The sequence below is a fragment of the Kogia breviceps genome, chromosome 6 (genome assembly GCF_026419965.1).
Source record: "Kogia breviceps isolate mKogBre1 chromosome 6, mKogBre1 haplotype 1, whole genome shotgun sequence".
Lineage (NCBI taxonomy): Eukaryota > Metazoa > Chordata > Mammalia > Artiodactyla > Physeteridae > Kogia > Kogia breviceps.
In genome coordinates this window covers 128,364,217-128,390,990 of record NC_081315.1, presented here as the reverse complement: position 1 = coordinate 128,390,990, position 26,774 = coordinate 128,364,217, and the positions used below count along the sequence as shown (strand labels likewise).

The 26,774-nt window shown below is 35.7% G+C and overlaps 1 protein-coding gene across 7 annotated transcripts in view; it reads right to left on the bottom strand.

Annotated features, from left to right (window-relative positions):
- BLTP1 (bridge-like lipid transfer protein family member 1) overlaps positions 1-26,774 on the bottom strand; it is a 207,117-nt gene that overhangs the window by 76,514 nt on the left and 103,829 nt on the right. For all 7 annotated transcript variants that reach the window (XM_059067561.2, XM_067036610.1, XM_067036614.1 and 4 more), the window contains exons 34-48: positions 26,502-26,629; positions 25,969-26,168; positions 24,506-24,703; positions 23,635-23,846; positions 20,258-20,409; positions 19,652-19,802; positions 19,332-19,484; positions 17,232-17,472; positions 15,982-16,124; positions 12,930-13,149; positions 12,316-12,474; positions 10,569-10,744; positions 7,396-7,571; positions 870-1,576; positions 196-441 (exon numbers count right to left, since the gene is read on the bottom strand). In XM_059067561.2, the coding sequence (XP_058923544.1) occupies positions 196-441; positions 870-1,576; positions 7,396-7,571; positions 10,569-10,744; positions 12,316-12,474; positions 12,930-13,149; positions 15,982-16,124; positions 17,232-17,472; positions 19,332-19,484; positions 19,652-19,802; positions 20,258-20,409; positions 23,635-23,846; positions 24,506-24,703; positions 25,969-26,168; positions 26,502-26,629 (3,262 nt within the window). The remainder of the gene's footprint in view (positions 1-195; positions 442-869; positions 1,577-7,395; positions 7,572-10,568; positions 10,745-12,315; positions 12,475-12,929; positions 13,150-15,981; positions 16,125-17,231; positions 17,473-19,331; positions 19,485-19,651; positions 19,803-20,257; positions 20,410-23,634; positions 23,847-24,505; positions 24,704-25,968; positions 26,169-26,501; positions 26,630-26,774) is intronic.

The window sequence follows — 26,774 nt, the reverse complement described above, 5'->3', positions numbered from 1 at the left end:
AAACTCGGCGCAGAATACTTACAAGGTTTTTAAAAACGTTAAGAATAAGGAAAAGAAACTACATACACGAGCACTCTTGATCCATGTAAACGGGAAGTTCCATTCTCTGAAGAAAAATTGCCACGTAGGAATTTGTGAGACATGGCACTGGCTTTCTTCAGAAAAGAGGCGCCCCAGGGTTAGAACGTCACCTGCCTTTCATTTTTTCCTTCAGTGTGAAACTGCCGTGGATCCTCTTCAGCTCTGACTCCATGGTTAGCCCACCGATGTCGGCCTCCAGGTGCGTGCGGCTCACCATGCCAACCCCAAACACTATGAGAGTGACGTGCTGGGGCTCGGCAGCCGCCACGCTGCGCTTCCTCTGCGTCCTGGTCAGGCTGCTCCTGTCCTGTTCATTCTCAAACACAACCTTACACGTTGGCTCTGTAGGGCTCCGGACTCCTTTACGTGAACAGAAATATAGACGTTTAGACGTGACAACTGCAAAATGGGAGGGCATCAACTGACCTTGCTTTCCTGCACATTCCAAACTGGCCCTCTTTGTCCTCTTCCCCACCAAGATGATTTCTTAAATTTTTCAACATTTTCCCATGGTCACATTTGAAAATAAATAGTACGGTCAGGTGTTCGAAAGCAGGTCTGTGTGAATTCCTTAGGAGCATACTGGGTAAGGGTTAGGAAGGATGGGAAAAGGGGGTAGCAGAATATCTGATCGCCATCACTATTTTCTCTCCTTGGGTGACTGCCAATTTCTTTGCATTTCAATTATCCAATTATAACATTAAGAAAACATGATGAATAAACTTGTCTTTTTTAGTATTACTGCTATTCTAAACAGAAAAATTTTTTAATATTAAAATATCCATTACCTGCTGGTCCAAATGTTTCTGAAGATTTTTCCAGTATTCCTGTTGGATCAGAGATAAGGGAATAGAAGTTAAGCAATTTATACATATTCTGCCAGCACTCAGCTGACGGCTCGCTTTGTTCTGACACCGTAATGGAGTCAGAGTCATCCATATGGATAGTCATATGATCCACCACGTCTTTTGAACCTTTCCTAGACACTTTTGAAGTTCTTCTTTCAGATCTTCCCAATGAATTTTTGTTTCGAGACTCCTTTTTGTTGTTCTCATTGTTGGTCCGCTTGTTCTTCGCGTTATTCACTCTATTGCCACCATTAAGACTTCCTCTAGAACTGCGGCTGAAGTCAGATGAGCGAAAATCCCGATGTTTTCTGGTCTTGAAAGTAGGTGTTGGAGAAGCTGATCCAGCTGTATATCTGCTAAGTTTAATGTCAGTCTGAGTCGCTTTGATGTCATCTATCATTGTACTAAATTGATGAATAAGACGAACTAAAGCCATATCTACATGCTGGCTTATTGACTGACAGGAAATAGTAAAGTTGCAGTGAAAGGTATTGTAGTAACGCTTGTTGAGATCATGAAAAGAAAGAGCACTGGTAGAGTTCTGAGGGGTGCACACAGACTTTTCCATTACAACAGCGCTGATGCTAAAGGTTTCCAACATCAATGCTGGTTTGAACTCAAGTGGAGGAAGATTCACGTGGCCTTGCCTAAAAATGTGGAAAAAAATGAAAAAAGAAAATGACAAGGTTTTATTTCTTTTTTCCCAGAACCACACAATCTTTTTTTTTTTTTAACCACACAATCTTTATTAACTTGTTAGCAAAATAATCTCTAAGGTGAAGAATAAGCCATTTAAATAATTTTAAGTAAGAGATCAAGTAGAATAAGTTTTTCCAACTTTTTCATAAGTTGGAAACTGGGCCTTAAATCTTCCTTTTTGATCTTACTCTATGACTAATCAATACCAGACTTAATTAAGGATTTCAGTGAAATGATAAAATAATTTTTCTTGCCATCTGATGGCACACCCCAATGGTATTAGAATTTAAAGTCAATAGTAGGTCAACTAGAACATCTTCCTTAACCATCCTCTACTCTTCTGTTAAATATATGGTTTATATATTTAATTTCATCACATTTTATATATTTTGATTTACTATTTGAAATGAAACCCTGCTGGCATATTTTGCCAAGTTGAAAGTGCTAAGAAAAGCAACTGAAACAAAAATGAGAAATGCACACAAAAGACTTAAAACCTCTATAAAAGTTATTTTGGCAAATCCCCTGCATATCTAAAAATTTTCAGGTAGAAATATTATAGACAATTTTAATATTAAAAAGTCAAAATATCTCAGATTTTCATAAATCAACTACTAATAACAATAAACCTCAAGCACCAAAATTTTAAAAAGATATTTTTCCCCTCTTCTTCCATGTAAAATATGAACGTGTAGTCATATAGGTTAAATTAAACACAGGATTTTTTTCTATTGGGAAAAAAAAAACCCTGCAAGATTCTTTGATATTTTCAATTTGACTTGAATTTATAATTAGAGACTAATAATTCCTTAATGAATACTAGTATTTCTTATTTAATAAGACAAATTCCACTCCGTGGTATAATTCAAGAAAATGTACAAGCTTAGAGTAAGCCTATAATCGATGCTAAGTGTGCAATCAGAGAAGAAAAAATTAGGTTTTGAGAATTAGAAAATATAGAAGAGAGAGACTCAAAAGAGATTAAAATAATCCACAACTGCAAAAACAAGAACTGGAAACATGTAAGTGAGGCAAAAAAGTCTTAAAGAGAGGAGATTCAAGTAAAAGGGGGAAGAAATCTAGCTACATAATGAAGCAGTCATTTAAGGCAAAAGCAGCCACATGGGTAAAGTTAAAATTAAATATTTATTAAGCCCCTAACATGTTCAACTATCTTGACTGGAGACAGCAAAGATATAAGGAAACCAATATTTATGAGGACATACTACATGCCAGGACTTATGCTAAATGATTTAATAACTGTTCTGGCTTTATGGTCTCGGAGAGTAATACATGTTTATGTAAGAAACTATAACCCAATAGTAAGCTACAATAATTAGCAGAATGAACAATGTGCTACAAAAAAAGCCCAGACAAGACTAAAATTAATGACCAGGAAAAGTGTACTGTGACAAAAGTTTCCTAATAAATAAGGTCTAAGGTGGAGTTACAGGAGATCTGAGAAATAAAAGCTAACCATGGTCTAGTAATAAGAATGCAGAGCACTCAGAGGTGGTGTGATAGTAGAAAAATTAAAAGGAATGTTAGGTTCGGCTAGACTAAAGACAGTAAGTTCAAAGTCACTCAAAGAATTTGTCTCGGAACATAAGAAGGGAAGTGTGGTCAGGTGAAGGTCTGGTCTGTAGCAGCATTATATGGCATTTAGCAGGCCAATAAGTAGTCTGTAAATATAATCTAATATACATAATCATATTATATATAATTATGCATAACCTAATTATATCTATGATGATACATATATTATATGTGTGTATACATACCATTTTTATATATACACATATATTTTTACATATTAATATATATGTATATATTTACATGAAAGTAGGCTACTGCAAATAGAAATACAAATTTAACTCAGGACTTTAACCTCTAATCCAGGAATGTAAGCAGATATTAATGTTTTGGTGTCTGGATTTGATGATTCCAATGTGAATGGATACAATTACCATGGTTTATAGTTAAATAACACCAGACCCCAACAACATGGTTTAAATTTTAACTAAAATGTAATGCATAAAGTATAAACTTGCTGCTAGCTCTTCAGTCCACAAATCACTACATAAATAATAGACGTACATCATGATCACTGACCAACCACATCACTTCTGTCAAAGTCTGTCAGTGATTGGTCAGTGCACATTTGTTTTTCATTTCATGCACAGACAGTAAAGCATGTAGTTATATTGCCTCCTTGTGATAAATCCACATGACATTTTACAAAAATGGTTAATTAAAAGGCAACTGGGGGCTTCCCTGGTGGCGCAGTGGTTGAGAATCCGCCTGCCGATGAAGGGGACACGGGTTCGTGCCCCGGTCCGGGAAGATCCCACATGCCGCAGAGCGGCTGGGCCCGTGAGCCATGGCCGCTGAGCCTGTGTGTCCGGAGCCTGCGCTCCGCAATGGGAGAGGCCGCGGCAGTGAGAGGCCCGCGTACCACAAAAAAAAAAAAAAAAAAAAGGCAACTGGACAGCAAAGATGAAAATGAAGCAAAACAAGATTGTGGTGATGAAATTCAAAAAAAAGTAAATGGGAAGTTGCAGGGTATAAAATCAACATACAGGGCTTCCCTGGTGGCACAGTGGTTGCGAGTCCGCCTGCCGATGCAGGGGACACCGGTTCGTGCCCCGGTCCGGGAAGATCCCACATGCCGCAGAGCGGCTGGGCCCGTGAGCCATGCATGGCCACTGAGCGTGCGCGTCCGGAGCCTGTGCTCCACAACGGGAGAGGTCACAACAGTGAGAGGCCCGCGTACCACAAAAAACAAACAAACAAACAAAAAAAACCCACAAAAATCTGTTGTTTCTATATGCTTACAATGAGCTAGCAGAAAGAGAAATTAAGAAAACAATCCCATTTACAATTGAAACAAAAATAATAAAATACCTAGGAATACATTTAACCAAGGAGGTAAAAGACCTGTATACCAAAAACCATAAGACATTGTTGAAAGAAACTAAAGACACAAATAAATACCAAGATATTCTGTGTTCATGGACTAGAAGAACTAACATTGTTAAAATGCCCATATCACCTAAAGCAATCTACAGATTCAATGCAATCCTTATCAAAATCACAAGGACATTTTTCACAGAAAGAGAACAAAAAATGTATATGGAACCACAAAAGACCCTGAATAGCTAAAGCAATCCTGAGGGAAAAAAAACAAAGCTGGAGGTATCATGCTCCCTAATTCTGAACTATATTACAAAGTTAAATTAATCAAAACAGCATGGTATTGGCAGAAAAACATACATAGATCAATGAAACAGAATTGAAAGCCCAGAAATAAACCCACACATATATGCACAATTAATTTATGACAGGAGCAAAGAACAAACAATGGAGAAGGATAGTGTCTTCAATAAATGGTGTTGGAAAAACTGGGCAGTCACATGCAAAAAAAAAAAAAAAAAAACAAAGAAACTAGACCACTGTCTCACACCATTACACAAAAATCAACTCAAAATGGATTAAAGATTTGAATGTAAGACCTGAAATCAGAAAATTCCTGAAAGAAAACCTAAGCACTATGCTTTCTGATATTGGTCTTTGCAAGATTTTTCTGATATTCCTCCTCAGGCAAGGGAAACAAAAGTAAAAATAAACAAATGGAACTACATCTAAAATGAAAAGCTTCTACACAGGAAATGAAGCCATCAACAAAAGGAAAAGACAACTTACTGAATGGGAGAAGATACCTGCAAATGATATATCTGATATGCGGTTAACATCCAAAAAATACATAAAGACCTCATACAACTCAATAATTTAAAAAATGATTAAAAATGGGCAGAGTATCTAAATAGATATTTTTCCAAAGAAGACATATAGATGGCCAACAGGCGTATGAAAAGATTTTCAACATCACTAAATATTAGAGAAATACAAATCAAAACCATGATGAGATATCACCTCATGTCTGTTAGAATAGCTAACATCAAAAAGTAAGAAGTAACAAGTGTGGGCAAGGATGTGGAGAAAGGGAATCTTCATACGCTGTTGGTGGGAATATAAACTGGTGTACCACTATTGAATACAGTATAGAAATTCCTCCAAAAATTAAGATTAGAACTACCTTATGATCCAGCTTTCCTACTTCTGGGTATTTATCCAAATAATACAAAAACACTAATTCTGAAAGATATATTCACCCCTATATTCATCATGGCATTATTTACAATAGACAAGATATGAAAACAACCTAAGTGCTCATCAGTGGATGAATGGATGAAGAAGATATGGTACACATACATACACACACACACACACACACACACACAGAGAATACGACTCAGCATAAAAACAGATGAAATCTTGCTGTCTGCAGCAACATGGATGGAACTTGAGGGCATTATGCTAAGTGAAATAAGTCAAACAGAAAGACATACTGTATGATTTTACTTACATGTGGAATACAAAAAACAAATAATAAAATAAATAAACCAAACCAAACAAAAACAAACACCCAGATACAGAGAACAGAGTAGTGGTTACCAGAGGGGAAGGGGCTCAGGTAAGGGAGGGGAGAGCAAAATGGGTAAAGGAGATCAAACGCACGGTAACAAAAGGAAACCAAACGTTTGGCAGCGAGCATGCTGTAGTGTATACAGAAGTAGAAACGTAATGTTGTACATGTGAAACTTATATAATGTTATAAATCAGTGTTACCTCAATAAAAAATAAAGTTTAAAAGAGTAAATGGAGTTATAGAAGAAAACAACTGAGTATGAAAATGTTGACACTTCCACTGTTCTAGAAACTCTAGATATGCAGCTAGAGGAACTCAGAGAAGGCAAACTTACTAGCATAAGGAGGAAGTGGTCATGGCAAAAGGGATGAAGGTATCCCAGAGAAAGTGATGTGGGCAAAAACCTTTCTAGTAAAAAGAACTAGTGAAGATATTTCATGACACTGAAAGTGCAAAGGTAAAATGTTGGAAACTGCTGAGAATGGCACGTGACATTTGCTAAGGCACAGAAAAGATGCTCATTCTGTGTTGTAAGTTACATGATGATAAGAAGGTAAGGACTATACAAACTACCCTTTGATGAGTTTTTAAGAAAGAAATAAAACACCTTAATTCTCAATGTTTCTAATGTTTTAAATTGTATGTACAAAGTATTAGTTTTACTATATTTTTCATTTTCCTATACATTTATAATAAACAGTAAGAGACTTCTTAATATTTTGACAAACATTTTTCCAGGTCACAAAACAAAGGTAATTTTCCCCATTAATCTTTATAATCTTTAAGGTCACTTCTGCAGTGTTTCAGCTTGCATGGTCATTGTTAATGGTACCACACTATTGTGAAAAGCAAGTCCATACTCTCAGCATGACTTCTACTCTGTTCCTAATAGAAAATACTACCTGCTACAAGTCAACTCAGAAAGGAGGTTAGGAGTAAGTTCTAAGAATAATATATAAAATTACAATCCATAAGATCATAAAAATTAAACTACTGCAACAGTAAATAAAGTGTATTTATCAACATAAGTGCTTTGGCTGACCCTCATACATGTACTCACATCTTACAAAAATGTGCCCAAAAATAGGCCTCATAACCTACTGATAAAATCAACAGGTTTTTAAGGAAATGTGGCTACTATTTCTGTTAAATGGAAGTTATCTTCTCATTAGGCTATTAAAATTACTACCACATCAGCACTGGAAGAAAGCAAAGTTTAAAAAACAGGTATAACTTTTGTATAAAATTTTACATAAAAACAATAGTAATGTAAGACACCTTCTTGCTCTTTTGCCTTTTCTGTCTTTGGCTGTGTCTGAGTCCACGATATCTGCTCTAAGGCAGTCCAAAGTTCCTGAAAATGAGAGGTGTTCTCCGAAGTACATTCGGTAGCAGAGAGGCATTGCATCCTGTGACTGGATCCCTGTATGACTCAGAAGAGGTTTGAAAACAACCTAAAAGACATAACACATTTATTTACCTCAACTTAACAATTCATCATTTATTGTGGCTTTTTTCTTACACTCTATCTCAGTACATATTATTAATTGTAGTGTGAAAGGGAAAAAATTGGCCTTGTATAATAAATATAGCTCTAATTTTACTTAAAACTTAACAGTATTTTTGAGCACCTACTATGTGCCACTCATCTTCAAATTAATCATAAGGACAAAGATTCCTTGATCCTACTTAAGTGAAAGTACAAGGTAAATAAAATTGTGAATTAGTTTAAATCATTCTACTTCTTGCTTTTATAAAAGGCTTGAATATCTACTGTGTTTCCATAACAATCTGCTATAAAAGGTTCACAAAAGAGTCTATCAATTTCCCGTATTAATATAAAAACATTTCAAATGTTATATTTTTAATATATGGTCTATTTTTAAGTGGTATCACTTGGTTGCAAAATAACATTTTCTGACAAAGAACTTCCTTTACATTTTAAGTATCATATATGCTATGGAAATATTAATACATCACTCTGGTTAAATCTCTAGTTAACTGAACTTCATAGTTACTAAGAGGTAACCCAAATAGAAGCAACTATATGTGTGCAATAGTAAATCACTATAATCTTTCTGACTACTCCTTCTCTGCTGCATGGTTCCTTTTCCTCCTTCCACATCCTAAATATAGATGCTATTTATCTGGTGCTTTCCTTGACCCCCTTCTAACTCTTTCACCACACATTCTCACTTAGTGATCTTTTCCTGAAGCTTAAAAAATCTATCAAAATGGAGAAATGCCATTTATGCAATGAAACTCAAGTCTGCACTTCCACTTGTCTCTACATCATCTCATTTGTTTGTGCTTGGGAAAACAAGCTACCCTTGTGAAGGCATGAAGGCCTAGAATGAGAGAATTCAAACAATTCACCCCTCACTGGAAACTTAGGGAGTATTTTTCTCTCCCTTGTATATTTGCTTGGCATACGCTTTCTTGGGTTTACTCTTTCTTAGATTTGCTCTTTCATCTAATGGAAACGTTCTTCCCTCTTTAAGGTTCAAACCATCCTCCACCTTTCCTAATCTTTGTTATCTACTTATGCCCCTTAGTTAATCCTGCAAACCCACCAGGTATTTTGGTTCTTTACTTTTCCATCCCAGTTTATCATCCTGAATGGCTTCTGTGGCCATGCAGATAACTCAACCAATGCTTTAGTTCCAAAGTTATGTGACTTCCTTTCCCCCCCATAATCTTGCCTTAAACTCCTTTTCAGCAACTTCTAAGACTGTATATTACATTTCATCACCTCATTTTTCTTGCTACATCTGCTTTGGATCAATCTTCTTCTATCCCTATAGCTGAGCTGTTAAGGACACAAGATGTTCTAAATAACTAGACCCTCAGCACTATTTGGCAATCCTTCTGGGGGTCTGGTGAGCTCTCTTTCACATTCACTCCAACTTTTCCATATATCTAAATCACCTTACACAGTTTTTTACTGTATTACTTAATATTAATGTCTCTGGTAGATTTTAGAGTCTTATATGTAAAATAGTATAAATGTCTCTGTAAAATAGTATAGTTGTCTCTAAAAATGTGTATTGGATGCTAATAAATACAATGAATGTATATACAGGCCAAAATAGACATTTAAAAAATTTCTTTTCTCTCTCTCTCTCTCTCTCTTTTAAAAAAAAGTGAAAGAGGGCTTCCCTTGGTGGCGCAGTGGTTGAGAGTCCGCTGCCGATGCAGGGGACGCGGGTTCGTGCCCCGGTCCGGGAGGATCCCACATGCCACGGAGCGGCTGGGCCCGTGAACCGTGGTCGCTGAGCCTGCGCGCCCGGAGCCTGTGCTCCGCAACGGGAGAGGCCACAACAGTGAGAGGCCCGCGTACCGCAAAAAAAAAAAAAAAAAAAAAAGAGAGAGAGAGAGAAAAGAGAAAAGTGAAAGAATCTCTAAAACCTACTGCAATGTATTAGAGAAGTAAATCTCAAGAAAGTTGAAAAGTGCCTGACACATTTCTTAACATAAATCACCTTCTCCTATTGTGAGAGAAAGTTGAGGCTATCAATTTGCAATATTACCTGTACAGTTATGAACTGTCCTTATTGCCTTCCCAAACATTTTCAGGGGAAAAAGTACTTTCTATGTCAAAAAGTATCTCTCTCTATAAATGACTCTAAATTCCAACACTTCTCATCCCTCCCTGAAATCTTTCTCTATCAGTTTACCCTCCTTTCCCTTTTTTTTTTTTTTTGATCAGGACCTTCCTAATTCGTCCTAAGTAAAAAATATGCTCGAGTCTCTTTCATCCTGAAAAAATAACACCTCTTAATATCCATATCCCACTCTCCCACCTGCCTTCTGGTCACTCAAACTAGAAAGTACATTTCAAAGGACTTTGTTCTCTACTCCCTACATTTAGTCAATTAAATAAGATCTCCACAATATTTCTCCTTTACCTATCAAAGCCATAACCATCTAAGCTAAGAGCTTCATTACCACTTGTGTGAACTATTTCATTAACTCATCTTTTCACCTCTAGTTTCTCTACTTCAATCCATTTAACACATTGCTACTCATATAACATTTCCACATGTACAGTTCCAGGCACTTTACTCCTCTGCTCTAAAATCTTCAATGCCTCCCCACTGATCGCTCAAGTCTTCACATAGCACTAAAGACTATAGGAAATGATGAAATTTAACTTTCTAGTCATGTTATTTTGCCAATCTCTATCTCCAAATGACAAAAATGTTGCTATATGAGACAACTAACTATATGCCACTCTTCAGTTTAATGAGCATCTATAGATGCTTCATTTGTATTTATAATTAACCCATGTACTTTTTAAGGCTCCTCCTTTTTTTCATGAAGGCTTTAGGCAGACAGGCAAGGAAAAAGATTTTCACTAGAATTCCACAGTGCACATACTCGATGGTTCCAGCTGCTAAGTACTGATCAAAGCAAGGTCACTATAATTAGGGAAAAGCAGACTGGCTCACCTGAGCATCAGCAAGCTGTACAGCAGGAAACCCTTGGTTGGCTTCTTCTACACCTACCACATCATCCTGACTAGTGCTATGCTGAGAATGTGTCCCATCCAAAGTATTCTGGTCACTTGACAAGACAGTGTTGAAATCTGAGGCTGAGGGTATTGTAGGAAGATTGGGTGCAACACCTAAAAGAGCAAGTGTTCAAAAATAAAATCTAAATTACTGGGAAATGAAAACAACATAAAGGGGCACAGCAAAGGAAACTTATGAAACTTGTATTATAATTATAATATCAGACCATTTACATTGAGAAGGGAAAAAATAGCACTTTCAGGTTATTTTAAAGACATGATTTACTAATAAAGACATGATTTATTTTCAGAATATATCGCTCATCCTCATACATGAAGTATGTATTAGAGCCAGTCACTCCAAAATATAAAACTTTAGGGCTGGAAGATCTTTGAAAAGCATTTGATATCCCATCAGCTTTGCACTGAGGAACAGAATTATAGACAGTAGCAGGGCTACAAAAAGCAGCTGCAGCAGGACAAAAGCCATAGGCGTCACAGAATCCCACATATAAATTTCTTCCCCACTATGCTTTCCCAAGGTGGAACAAAAATGAAATGGCACTATTTCTTTCTTCTGTACTCCCTTTATCCTTCGACTTGCCAGGCAAAGGACCTGTGATAGAGAGGAAATGTTCCTTTCTGATTCTTTTGAAATTTAAACTCTATGCAGTAGTGAGACTAGCTCCAGAAAAGTGCTGAGAGCTGGTAAAAGCACCATCCTTCTATCTTCTTCAACCAAGGACCAATACTAAGAATTAGCACATCTTAGCACTCTTAAGAGTCAGAATTAGGATCAGTTCCACATTCAAAAGTGGTCCATGCACTGGCAAAAAAAAAGGACTGAGTAAGTAGTCATATATCAACTACTTTTCATAATTTCATATTTTTTGTCTGAAGAAAATTTACAAGTGATCCAATAGCTGTTACACAGATTAATTTCAGCTGCCCTCAGTAACTAGGTTCAAAGGCTACTTCACATATTCTTTTAAAAAATATATACACATTTTTACAATAAAATAATAAATGCATCTAGTGAATTTGGAAAAACAAAAAAAAATAGCAGAGGATACGAAAGAAAGAGTGGCTCCATTTATGTTACTGGAAATAGCCACCAATATTTCTTTGTGAATTCTTTGCCTGTTTTCCTGCTACTTATAAATATTCCTTTAAAATTAATAAACTTTCCTCATTTGTTTCCCTGCTTGAGGGCAAGAATCTTACTTTATTCCTTTTAGTACTCCTTCAGATTTAATTAAATATTTAAGTAACTGTAAAGCGTATATAGATGCTTGTCATTATGCCTCAGAGGACTCTGGATAAGCTGAAAGTATTTTCTGTATTGTGGGTACATGATGCTGTAATTATACTTTGCATTTTTTCATTTACCTCCTCTTGGTGTTTTGAAAATTGAAGCACACACATTAAATGGAAGTTTTAAACTCTTTAAATTATATATAATCTCGCATTTGACGTATTTGCCTTTCCACAAGAACACTGAGCGACTGCTTACGACTCTCCCAATTGCAATATTAGCAAAGGCATTTCATAAATGAACCAATTTCAACTAAACAGTACTTAAACGTTTGAGATTTTTTTTAACCATCCTCTGAAAAACAGCATTTTAACATAACTTCATATGTACCCCTTAGATGGTTAAGTAAAATAATGTGATAGCTCAATACCTGTTGGGAGACTATTGTGTCCTGATTTTGTAACAGGAGATTCTTGCACCACACTTCCTCGATTACCCACAGCATTTGACATCCAATTATAGAAACTCACAGATGATGGCTCAGATAACAAAGGGTGTTCAGATAACATATCAGTGGCCATTGTGTTTCCTGAAAATAAAGTTTTACTGAGTATAGTATTACTTATGTACTAAGGAGCAGAAAATGTGATTTATTTTTTGAAAAGTCAGGTTAAATTATCTGCCTTTTGCATGTCTTTAAACTCACTGCACGATGTTGGTATTTGGATATTAAGGCATTAATAAATAATTTATTGCTATCATAATGGGAAAAAATTCACTGCTGGCCGGCCTAGACGGCATTTCACACCATGCCTAGGTTGATAGTAATAGCGAATGTTGCAATTTTAAAATGCAAACTAAGGGCACGAGACACCAACAAGCTATAAGCAGAACAGTTTCCCAAAATGCTTTCTCAAACATAAGGTGTAATACAAAAGACTGGGTATGCAACCAAAGTATATATCTAAATAAACGTAAGTCCTGTTTTTGTTTTCTTAATCTCCCGCAGAAGTAAGCTTATAGTTGTCAAAACTAAGGATATACCTGTTCTCGTTAGGGAGCTACTTTTCACCGCTGCACTACTTCTTTGAGGGGTCCCTTCCAGGAGGTTGTGCAAGCTTGGGAAGCTTCCAGTCAGGTAGCTGAGCAGGCTCTCTTTCCTTGGGCTCTCCTTAACTGGCACGCCTGTACGTCCCACATGCACCGGAGAATCCGTGGCAGTGTCACCACTGGTATAGCTCAGAGAATGATACGGGTGAATGCCCTACAAAAGGAACAACATGGGGCTCTTTCTTATGCACATAAAGATGACAACTGATGACCACGACTACTCACTGTCTTTATTACTAGTTATTGTTTACGTTAAAACAACTGTGTCTATCTAAACAGTTTGTGTCTATTAGAATTACGGTGAATCCCAAATGTATGTAATAATGTCTTATAACTCTATAGTACAATACAAAGGACAGCATTTATTATCACTCATTTAATTTTAATAATGATTAATGCCCTTTAAAATCTGAAGAGGGAGTCTGGTGGTAAGATGTCTATCCCCAAATTCTTCATACTATACTACTCCTCTTGGTACTCTGATAATAAATTTCTGGGTTGAGACCTGATTCTCTGTAAAGCTCTAATATACCAAAAAGAATTTCCAGCAATTCTCTGAAGAAAAACAAAAAAATTGAAAATTACCCAATTGTCCAATCTCTATCTGTTCTGTCACATCTAAGAGTGGAATTCCAGATCAGTTTAAAACAGCACAAAGAAAGAGCATGCAGACAAAAAGATCCCGAAAAGCAGAGATCTGAAACAAAGCACTTTTAATTTCAATTCTTTGGACTTTTGTAATCCATAAACAAAGGAATGTTCAAAAACATTTCTGAGAGAGAACAGCATTATAGCAAACACCTAGGAACTTCCCTGGTGATGCAGTGGTTAAGAATCCGCCTGCCACTGCAGGGGACATGGGTCCAATCCCTGGTCTGGGAAGATCCCGCATGCCGCAGAGCAACTAAGCCCGTGCACTGCAACTACTGAACATGCACTCTAGAGCCCACGAGCCACAACTACTGAGCCCATGCGCCTAGAGCCCGAGCTCCATAACAAGAGAAGCCACCACAAATAAGAAGCCCACGCACTGCAATGAAGAGTAGCCCCCGCTCGCCACAACTAGAGGAAGCCCGCGCATAACAACGAAGACCCAACGCAGCCAAAATAAAAAAATAAATAAAAATTAAAAAAAATAGCAAACACCTAAATATGATCAGAGCATCTGGAAAAACTATAAACCAGGAAAAATTCTGAGACAGATTAAGGGGTGGAGAATTTAAAGTGTCCCAGTCTTGTAACTATACTGCAGAAACAGAATAAGCCTATAGCCCAAACTTTAATAAAATGTATATCAAATTAAATGTTTTAATTAAAAGAGCAACACTTACACAAAATAAAACTTTCAAAAGCGCCAAAGACTAGTCAATAAAAAGTATCTCCTGAGCTCCCCGTCTACTAGATCCTTTCCTCAAGAAGTCCTCTTAACCATTTCTTATCTATCCTTATATAATTTGACTATATAAACACATATGCATATTTATCCTTTTTTAACACACAGATACATATTGTCCTATACTTTATTTTTACTTGAACCAGTGCACTTTGGTGATCAGTCCTCATCCACTTAGAGATCTACTTTATCTTTCTGAAGTCTTCATAGTAGGCATCCATATGAGGGGACACTAATTTATTAGTCCTCAAATAGTCATTTATGTTGTTTCCATTATACTCCTATTATAAATGGTGTTGTAAAGAATGTTCTTGGACATGTGTCCTTGAGCACTTATGAGCATTCATTTCTTTAGAATCAGTTCCTGGACATGGACATACTGTTAAAAGGCATTACATTTAAAATTTTACATTTAAAAACTGACAAAGTGTTCTTCAAAGAGTTTATGCCAGTTTACACTCCCACCCAGTACCATATGAAAGTGTCTGTTTTCTTACATCTTCACCAACATATACTATTAAACTTTCAGATTTTTCAACCTGACGGGTGGAAATGGAATCTCATTTTATTTTACATTTACATTTCTTTAATTATAAGAGAAGAATTTCTCTGTGAACTGCCTTTATTTTCTATTTGGTTGTGCCTTTTTAGTGATTAGGAGGAGATCTTTACACATTAGGAAATTAGCCCTTTGTCATATGTCTTTCCATTTTGTTTACAATACTATTTTTTCCGTGTAGAAATTTTATATTTCAATATAGTGAAAAATAAAATTTACCTAGTGGATTCTTGGTATTAATTTTTAATTTAAGATTATACCCAGACTGTCAAAGGAAGTTAAAATATTAACCATTTGCTGTTTTCAGTGCTCAGAAAAGGAAACTACCAAAAAATAAGTAACTCACAACAACAGCAAATAACTTACTAAGTGCTTACTATGAGCCAGGTATTGTTCTAAGCATTTTTCGTGTATCAACTCAATTATTTCTCACAGCAACCTTCTGAAGGAGGTTACTATTATAATCTCCATTTTTAACATATGAGGAAACTGACACACAGTGCAGTTAAAAACTTTAGTCACAAAGCACTTAAGTGGCAGGGGTAGGACTGAAACCAAGGCAGTCTGACTCGTGAGTGGCAGTCAACCACTCCGCTATCCATATGTCTTACTTTATCAGCACTGGTTAAACTTCTTAAAACACAAAAAAATGTAATTAAAGTTATAAAACTAGCCAAACTCAAACTGTATTTTGATCATGTACTACCTATAAAAAAAACTTCTCATTAAAACGAATAACTGTAAGCTGATCAACATTTCAGTATTGTCTTTTATTGAATACAATATTCAATAAATTGAAAAGAGAGCCCTAAGGCTTGGTAGTTAAAGTAGTCCTTGTTCAATATTAATTACTGACTGTCGATATAATTTTCAAAGAAATGTATAAACTAAAAGTTACTAATCATTTTAAGTTCAACATAAAAATACTACTTGAATATTTAGGGCAAATACCTAATATTTACATTTGAGATAACAAAAGTTTAGGTCTTCTCTGTAAGTCTAAGTAACTCTAACCAAAGGCAGCAACAATGTACCTTTATTTTTAATGCAGAGTCACTATGGGTATGAGTCTTAGATAGTTTCCTCATTATCTCAGCTCCAGTTACAGGTCCAGAACTACCAGGTGGAGGCCGGTTGGCTGTTCCCTCCAGCAGCATTGTGTGTTCACTGACTGTGGCTGAAACAGTTCAAAACAATAATTGGGCTACAGGTTATCATATAATCTTGAAACAACAACTCCAATGTTCCTGGTGGTATAACTAAACTCAACTTTTCATATTTCTTGAAAAACTAATTGTGCACTCTGCTATAACATTCACTCTTCTGTCTTTTATTCTTCAAACCCCAGTCTTCTCACTCAGTCTCAAGAAAGGAACAAACAGCTTTTACTCAGTCTTTCACATGTCACCCAAATGGCACAGAGATCAAAAACTAATTCAACTATGCTGAAGAAAGTACGAAACGTTCACAGATTAACCTAGGCATTTGCAGATAATTAGAAAGGATGTTTACTGCACTATTCTTTCAATTTGGGGGTAGACTTGAAATTTTTTAAAATAATAAAATCCAGCCTATTACACATAACATATTTATTTGTTATGTACAAAGTTTTTCTAATTTATTTTTTAAAAGCTTGGTAAAATATTATATGTAAAGGTTCTGAAAGCTCTAATTTTAAGACTACTATCCTTTTCCATGGTACTTTTAATTTTTTTTCAAAGTATCACAAGATAAATTTTCATTGAATACTATATATCATGATAATAATAAAAATTATCCTTTGAAAAAGCATTTAAGTATGCATGTATATTTCTCTAATGCATTATCTACTGCCTGTGTTCTGGCACAGTCATTATAATGACAGAATTGTGGGCTGAATGCATACCTCTAAACATTATACAAATTCAGAATCAAACAGGCACCAGGTAAAATTCAAATCTTTAAAAGACTGGTATATAGGGAGCATGATAAATAGACAAATAAAAATATAAATTTCAAAAAGAAATTCATGTGTTTCACTCAAAAAATTCTAGTTATACAAAGATGTCTGTTAATTGTACTGGATAGATTAGGAGAAGAAATCTTCTGTATTTCACAAAATTAAACTTAGAAGTCAAGTCTGTATAAAGATTCCAACATTATGACCACTTCTTTGGACTAATACAAATCACAGTTGTATAATTAAGCCATGACATTTTCAAATTTGGGACAAAAATTATTAAAATTATCACAAGTATTAGGTTACCAAGTACCTAGTATCTAGCAAAAATATTTACAAAATTACCTGCATCGAATTCAAATTCTGCGCCATCAGCACTGGTATCACTTTGAAGACCACCTCCGTTGTCCAGCCCAAGCCCATCTTCATGATCATAGTCCACAGCTGACTGAGGTTTCAGGGGCTGAGCTGGTCGATGTAAACTCACTCCTTTAAAGGCTGGTGTCACTACAATAAACTTCATCCACTGCCTTGCCAGTGCAACTAAACCTTTCTTTAAAGTTACCAAAGCGGGAAGGCCATCACTCTGTAACAACAATGACATGATTAGGAGTAATCCTGCTGTAACAACAAAAGTTACTATTTAAGTGGTCTGCATACATTTATTCATTTAAATCTCATAACTCCCATTGAGAGATGAGGAAACTGGGATTTATATGTTGAGTAATTTGTCCAAGTTTACACAGGAGAGTCACTATTTCAAGCTGACTATAGAACTCAATCTCTAAACACAGTGTTGCATCTTTCTATCATAAACAACACAGCAGTACCAGGTAAATAACAGACTAAACATGGGGTGTAAAAGTGGGATTCTCCTTAAGAAGCATTCAATGCACTTTACCTGCTTTGCTCAACTGAAGAATTAAATGTATTTTGTGCTACCTGGAATATTCATCAAGCAAAGAGGAAATTATTTCTTTCAAAGATTAGGTAAACACCTCTTTTTTTTTTTTTTTTTTTTGCGTTACGCGGGCCTCTGACTTCTGTGGCCTCTCTCGTTGCGGAGCATAGGCTCCGGACGCGCAGGCTCAGTGGCCATGGCTCACGGGCCCAGCCGCTCCGCGGCATGTGGGATCCTCCCGGACCGGGGCACGAACCCGTGGTCCCCTGCATCGCCAGGCGGGCTCTCAACCACTGCGCCGCCAGGGAAGCCCTACACCTCTATTTTAACATTAAAAAATTAATAAATTACTGTAGTTAAATGACAGACATAGAAGGATTTGTAACTGCTTTGAAACTTAAATATATGATCAGTAAGAATTACATAATTTAGAATATATTTTATTCCACATGGTGATGATTTTACAAAAGAAAATTTGCCTATTGGAGCCTTAGCCTAAGGAGAAAATATGCAACTCCTCTCCCTCCCCTTTCCTACAATGCCTTGTATTAGGAATAATAGCTTTGACTGAAGAGAGCCATTTACTAGGTGGCAGGAATCACCTCATTTACTTTCTGAGGAACATCAGGTCCCTTAGCCTGTCCTTTCATTCCTAGACTCAAGTAAGGAGGGTCATCTTGTGTTTCTTCCTCTTACATGGAAACCATATCCCGGCAGAGCATCCATCCGTGGGAAATGCCTGCCTATGACTAGATGGGCAAGTTAACCTTGCACTGTGGATCTCCCAGTCTTCAATTCCCAGGGTGGGAGTAGAAAGCACTATACCAGCCTCAGGTCTAAGTACCGTTATGAAATCCATAATTTACTCCAGATTCTTTCATTAAAGGTTATCAGGAGCTTGACTGGCCATTAATAATACTGACACATTGATTACTAATTTGGCTAAAGATTCCTGTGTATTCTCTATTAACCAGAAACGTGGAGAGGAGAGGGAGATCCTCAAGCTCTAAGCTTCTAATCATGTGCTTCCATAGTGCTTTTCTAGTGCAGAGATACACTGTATTTATTCGTACAATTACATATTCCCCCCTCAATCATTAATTAGTCCTTTTTTTATTAAACATTTCTGTGAAATTTGACTCTAATGATTCCTCTCTTGCTTGAAATTCTTTATACCTTTGGTTTCTAAAACCTTCTTTCCTGGTCCTTCTACCTCTTCTTTTCCCTCCTCAGCACTCTGTGTACCTCTATGCACCCTGTCCATGCTCCTTTAATTTTGGTATTTATCAGGGATCCATCCCTGACCAGTTTCTCACTCAACATAACATATCATCCCTAGAAGCCTCATCCATATCCGCAGCTTCTAACACTTCCATGCTGGCAACTCCCAAACCATTAATTTGAGCCTAATCTTGTCAATAGGCTGGATATCTAACCACATTTCTCCTTTGGACTTCCCATACTCATCTCAAACCTTGTGGGTCAACGGCTACTCAACAGAATAGAGGCTTTATTAAAGCTAACATATGACTCCGGTAACTCACCATTGTAGCGTCATCAATGATGGAGTAATTTGCCTGGTGCAGGTAATGATGTAGTATATTACACAGTAAACATGAAGGATTTTCTTGGAGAAAGCGGGCAACTTTTGTAAGTCTGTTGTATTTACTTCTTAAGGGAAAATGTACACTTTTATTCTGTAAACAGCAAAACAACAGATTCAGAATGACATAGTAAAGATACAACAAACAAAAGATATCTAGAAATTAAGAACTTGCAGGTCTGATGTTTTCCAACAATGATAATAAAGGATCATTTTCAATAATGAACTTTGTATGATACCTTGTATTGTTGAAAGACATACCTCTAATGCTTCTGTCATTATGCATCCCATAACAGCACAAATTCTCAAGGTTCCCTCGGTTTCTAATTTGTTTAAGGATGACTTGAGTTGATCAATGGGAACAAGCCATGCACCAACAGCTGGAGTTGCAGTGCTTAAAAGGTTTAGCTGCCTTTTAAAATGAAAAAAAAAAAAATTATAAAAACAAGTGTTAAGATTTGTATTTCAAACAATCTCCCATACCTACTGTACTTAGTGGCTATTTTATTCAGGCAAAATTACCTTTCCTTTTGACCACTAGATAAATTCTGAACATATAAGCAGGAAATGTAAAGAATAGATAACAGAAAGTAAACAAAAATATAAGTCTGTTAGAGGTGAAAAGAGTATATAAAAAGCTCAGGGTAACATGTAAAAATAAAACTAAAACCCTAGGAAAGAAGAAAGGTCAAACAAATTGGGAATAATGTCTATAGAAAGTATGAAGTAGGAAAGATGGGAAAGAAACTGGCAACCCTAATACTAGATATATCAGAAAAACAATTCAAAAATACATGAAACAGAATTGTATGTTACTTAAAATAAAGAAACATCAAGGGATAGTAATATATTTTTAAAACTTTTTACCTAGAAAATGCATGTGCAGGAGATCTCACATTGGTGGGAGCTGCAAAACTAAACCAAATTTCCTTGATGGTCAACTTCATGCTACAGGAGTCTGGAGGTGGAGGCATTAAAGGTAGATCTTTTTTCAAATCATCAGATTCAACTCCTTCATCCTATATAAAACAGAGTATCAAAAACATATTAATGTATACTCCCTTAAAAACCACTAGCACAGAGTGTTTTACGAACAAAACCTTTCTATCAAATCAAGTTCTACAGATAATACCGTGATATAAAGCAGGTAACATAAACCTTGCTCAGCCTAATCCTTATTCTGAGAAATACCTATGGATCCTTGAAGCTCCAAGGAGCACATTCTGGAAAACACTGCATTATAACGAACCATAAATCAGAGATCTTAGAACTGAAGTGTCTCTCTCAATCACTTCATTTAGTCACATTTGTTTAGGGATACTGTTTTTTTTCCTAGATGAGAGAAAGAAGTTTTATGACTTGCCAGAGGTCATACAACTATTAAGTTGGAGCATGAGTGACAGCATTAAGGTCTTCTGCTTCCTACTGCAATCTATTTTCCATCCTATCTTAATAGAATATTTCAAACTTCCAAATAAAGTGCCATAAGAAATACTATTATAGCCTATGTTCAAATAAATAACACTATACGATAAAAAATTCTTAGTTATCTTGGATGCTAGTAATCTGAATCTGTATTGAGAAATAGGAATAATTTTTTTTTTTTTTTTTTTTTTTTGTTGGCGGTATGCGGGCCTCTCACTGTTGTGGCCTCTCCCGTTGCGGAGCACAGGCTCCGGACGCGCAGGCCCAGCGGCCATGGCTCACGGGCCCAGCCGCTCCGCGGCATGTGGGATCTTCCCGGACCAGGGCACGAACCCGTGTCTCCTGCATCGGCAGGTGGACTCTCAACCACTGCGCCACCAGGGAAGCCCAGGAATAATATTTTTTAAACATGTAATCACCACTCTTCAGAATGCACGGAGGTAAGAAGCATAATATTAAAGAAACAAACAAAATCCACTGCCTGTTATATCTGTTTAATAGGTTTCTAATTCATTTTTAGATATTCCTGGTCAAAATAAAGAAAAGATTGGCATTTTCTTGTGGAATGATTAAGGAGTGAAGAGTATCCACAAAACAGCTTTAAATCCTAAATGTTACAAGACAATGTGAACCATAGACCCTAGTAATTTTAAAGTCAGCAGGCACTAAATATAAGTCCACATTCCCATACCTGCAATTCCAAAATCCACAACATTCTGAAAATCTAAATCTGTTTTTGTGGCATCAAAATCTGATATGAACCTGTAAGAGACTATATTTATCCCACTTGGTGTTTTCATTCATGTCTTACTGTAGAAATATTCAAATATTTCAAGATGTAGTGCTATCTCAGATTCCACTAGGAGTTTACGTAGCTTATACACATACCATATTACCTTTATTTTATTTTTTTATTGAAGTATAGTTGATATACGATATTGTATGTTACAGGAGTACAATATAGTGACTCACAATATACTCCATTTATAGTTACTATAAAATATTGGCTATATTCCCTGTGTTGTACAATATATCCTTGTAGCTTATTTTATACATAATAGTTTGCACATCTTAATCATTTATAAAGAAGCAGACTCACAGATACAGAGAACAAACTAGTGGTTATCAGTAGGGAGAGGGAAGGGGAGAGGGGCAACATAGGGCTATGTCATATTACCTTTCTTTTAAAGAAAAAAAATCGGAATTCTCAAATACATCTGGCCCATGGATTTCAGACAAGGGCTGTGAGCCAGCCAACTGAGTATATACAAATATACAGAATACAGTCTAGAGGAACGTGAACTTTAAAAAACAGGAGAGGGACTTGTAGATAATAAGCAAGTACTTATAACAACATGTGAAGCAAAGTAATAAAAAACTTGCTTGTAGACTGACTGAATTTTTGGTGCCTATGGCACATCTAAATGATGATATCTAAAAGGCCACTGGATACAATTCTGAAGCTCAGGTAAAGGGTTGATGCTGAAGGCATAGCCGATGGGAACGAGCAGTGTCATCTAATTATGGACCTGGACTAGGAAATGAAACAAGTGAGAGAGTGGACAAAGAGCAAGAAGAGTAGCCAAGAACAGCACATGGGGGGAACACCCACCCACATTTACGAAGGACAATGAACTGCATAAGGAAATGGACCAAGAAAAGTCAGAGAACCAAAAGAAAGCAACGTTACAAAATTCGAGGACTTCCACCAAGAAGAACAGGATCAGAGAGATTAAGGAAGATACCTGAGTTTCTGTCAAGTATTTTAGAATGTGAAGGAGAAGGAAAGAACAGATAGGTTCTTCCTAGCTCTTTGTTCAGTGAGCAGCTGCTATATATTTTAATTTCCTTAATCGAAGTGCTAATCCCCACCCAGCTCTCAAATACTTCCAAAGACCTCACAAGAAAACTGTGATTAAAACACTTTACTATGCATCAAATCAAAATAAACATTTCAAAAATAAATTCCCAGAAACCTGGGTTCAGGAGTGATTTTCCAATGCATACTAGATACCCATGACACATTTCTTAGTTAAAAGGTAGTTTCTTTCCTCTTCAACTGGTCTAATTTTCAAATGATCAGAAGTGTTATGTGTGTTTAAGAACAACATTTAACAAGTTCTTACTATGCTGTAGACACCGAATTAAGTCTTTCATAGGTACTGCCTCCTTCAATCTTCACAACTCTAGGTCAATATCATTATAATACTCCTATTTCAGAAACATAGGAGACAGTTAAAAAAAAAAAAAAAGTGCCCAAGGTCACCAATCAGGTAGTAGTACAACTATTCTGTAGTCTAGAATTTTGAATATTTTCATTATTGCTGTTACTATATTCATCACCATGAAATTATACCATAATAAAAATAATAAATGAGTTGCACGTAAGGTGTTCTTCAGGCTTCCAAGTGAAATAGGTAGATATTGACAAAAATATTTAAACTTACATGAAATACTACCAATAACAAAACTGTTTATTTAAAAAATGAATTCTGCTGAAATCCTTCAAATAAGATAAAAACAAAGCCTGCTTTTCTGAAATTCTATTAATTCATTAATTCAACAAATTAAGTACTTAACATAAGCAAAATATTATGCTAGGTACTATGACAGATATAAATATATCTATAATATGGTGCCTACATTTCAGCAATTATACTCTAGCAGAATATAATCACCAAAATGCCTTGGCTACCATTTAAGCAAAATCCACAACATGGAAAGACAAGGAAATATACTCCAGAAATTAAATGTGAATTGGGTATGTAGTTTTCTATTTTATTTTCCCAAATCATTATTATTATTAGAAATTCACCAACTTGTTCATCGGAGACAGAATTTCCATTTAAGTCTGATGAAGGGCTTGTTCGGTCACAAGGAAGATTATCATCAGAGACATCAGTATTATAGCCACTGCCAGTTGGAGAATCAGAAGAATTATTGGACGTCAGCACTCCACCCCTTTCCGTGACATTAGCTTTACCCATAATTCCAAAAGTATTATATAAAACAGCACCAGACTGTCTTCCTCCTATACAAATGAAAGAATTTATTTATTAAAAACACTGGGTGTCTCAATGCTGTACTCTATACTGTTCATAAAAATAAAAACTCACAAAGATGTTTTTTCTCACCAAAACTTTGCCCTTATCTATAAAAGTGATAAAATATTGCAATATCAGGTAAGGAATTACAGGTATATACACTACTATTATATATGACTAAGCCTAAAAGTCTTATACACAATTCAGCTTTCCTATTTTAATGTATTAGTCAGTAATGTAAAAGAAAATAAATATGTCAGTATCGCTGAATAAAGGATTTACAGTATTTTCATCGTATATGGCAAGGCTCTACTAATCAAAGGTCCAGTTTCCAAAGATGCAAACTTCCAAATGTTAAGAGGCTTTATATTTTATTTGAGAATTTTTTCTAAACTACGCACTGCTTTGCTCAGGCATTTTACATGTCTAGATGCTCTGCTAGTTTTGAATCACACAATAATTTCATTAAGCTCCACTTAACGCAATTAGGATGGGGCACCCACTCCTAGTAAATAATCCCAGATGCTACACTTTCTGCTCGAATATGCTGATTCAGGTTACTGAAAGTCAAGATTGTCCAAAACTTTTCAGCAATGTGTGGCCAATTTGTTCCCCACTTAAGCAGAAATTTTTTTAAAAAGCTTACCTTTTATGGTTAAATTTTCAAGTCCACATTCAAACATTATCCAACCCCATTTTTCTTGGCTGGGACCTATTCGAGTTACATCTGGAACAGCTTGCTGATCAGTTTCATCCACAAAAGCAAACTCATCCAACTCCTCAAGAGTAAATAAAACTTTGGACTTCTCAAAGGGGATAGCAGTGATGGCACAGGTACCAATATCTATTATCAAAAGAAAACAAAATGACCATTTTTAAAGACAGAGGTTTGTATATTTTTAAAAAAACAACAAATAATGTAAGCATTTGGCACAGTGGTTGTCTTAAAAGATATCTTAGTATTCTGTCAAAAAGAAAAATAAACAAATGAACCAACCAATTTCTAAAATAGCGCTGCCTAATGTCATACTACTTAAAAAGTGCCAGAATCACGAGGGAGAAAAGAAGATTCCATAATTAACAGATAAGTGCTCAGAGACAGGATAAATTCATTTCTGAGAGATTATACGGTACTCTAAAAATCTAAACTTAAAAAGTTCCTGAATAATTCAGCTTCATAGTAACTCTTTTTAAATACTTTCTCATCATTTTACAAAATAAAAAATTATTTTAATTAATTACCTAGACTTAGGAAAAACATTATTTTCCAGGAAAACTATAGCTTTCACGCAAAGATTGCTTTATGCTAACATATTTTATATAACAATTCATCACAGATATTGCCATAATTCCATCCCTTTCAATATGCAATATGGGAGCCAACATCCTGAGTGCCTGGCAGAGATTTTTAGTTTATCTTACTGTTTTTTCATTTCTTTCTCTGATTACAGCTAATGAATACAGAAAAGCAAAAAGAAGATTAAAAAAAACACATGTAAATTCACCACCCAGAGATAACTTGTTTACATCTGAACTAAGTTTTCTTCTAGCTCTTTAGAGATCATTTTACAAATCCAGCTTTGGTTCCCACCTTTCATGTAGCAGTCAACTATGATAATTTCCTCAGTTCATTAAAAATTCTTCAAAGATATTATTTTAAGAAGCACAGCCATGTCTATTATTCTTATTGCTGCTATATTTTACAGATTTGACTACCTGCTTTTGATACCACTATTAATTCTTTGTAACAAAGCTGTGCCTACATGATGATTTTAAAAAGAAAGACAGACTATAAAGATCATACTCTCTCTGTTCCACAGTAAGCAAACAGATACCACGAAGAAAAACAGATGCGAGATAGAAGCAGTTCCTTATTTGGGGCCATACCATCCACCTTCCCACCAAAGTTTACCTTCCATCCTGCTTAGAATGTGAGTAATGAATAGTTAAATACTATGTGTTCAATATATACAGAAATACCTTTCTCTTTCTTATACTGATAAAATACTCAAATTGTAGCAATCTTCAAAGGAAAAGAAATTATGTTTCCTTTTGCAAAATCCTCTTACATTTATACATGTCAAAGAAAAATATGTTGTAGACTCCTACCCGTTGTATCAAGACCCCTCAGTTGCCCATGAACTCGATGAATGTTTAACTTGGCTGCAATCTCTTTGCCTTTTTCCACTCCAGCATTTGATCTGAGAGATCCTGATGACTGAGGCTGCATCTTAGTGGCATGAACATACCTATCAAAATTTGATGTTCTACCAGGGTCTGCACTGTTTGAAGTCTCTTCAACCACACCTCTTTACGAAAAAAGAAAGAGTATGATGGTTAACATTTAAATAATATATAGTTCAGTAAAAACATTTAACTAGTATTAAAAAAAAACAATCCACTATTTTAATTAAACCAATATTAATAACAAATTCTTCAGTGTTTACTAAAAGACAGTATGAATAAAAACAGTACAAACTTTTTAAAACCTACTTTGCTAATCTTAAAGTGAGATTTGAAATTCCAATACCAGCTCTGAATTTTAACATTAGAATTTTCCGAAATGTATTAAAAGGATGGTTAAGGCTTGCTTTTACATCCAGCAAGACAGTCATGGCTCAAATTAATAAACTCTTTCTTACCTGTTCATACGAACTTGTGTAGCAATTCTGTCAAAGCACAGTGCTACTAAGGAGACATGAGTCACACTTCTACTAGGAGCTGTACTCGGACATTCTTCCACTGAGGCTTGTAACAAACATAAGTTCACCTAACACACAGAATGTCACGTATTTCAGAGTTGAAAAGTAAAAAGTTATCACTTAAACATAAGATATATAGGAAAATGAAAAACTACCATTAGGAATAGCATATCTATGTGTATGAGAGTAATGAAGGAGAAGCTTATAAACTCT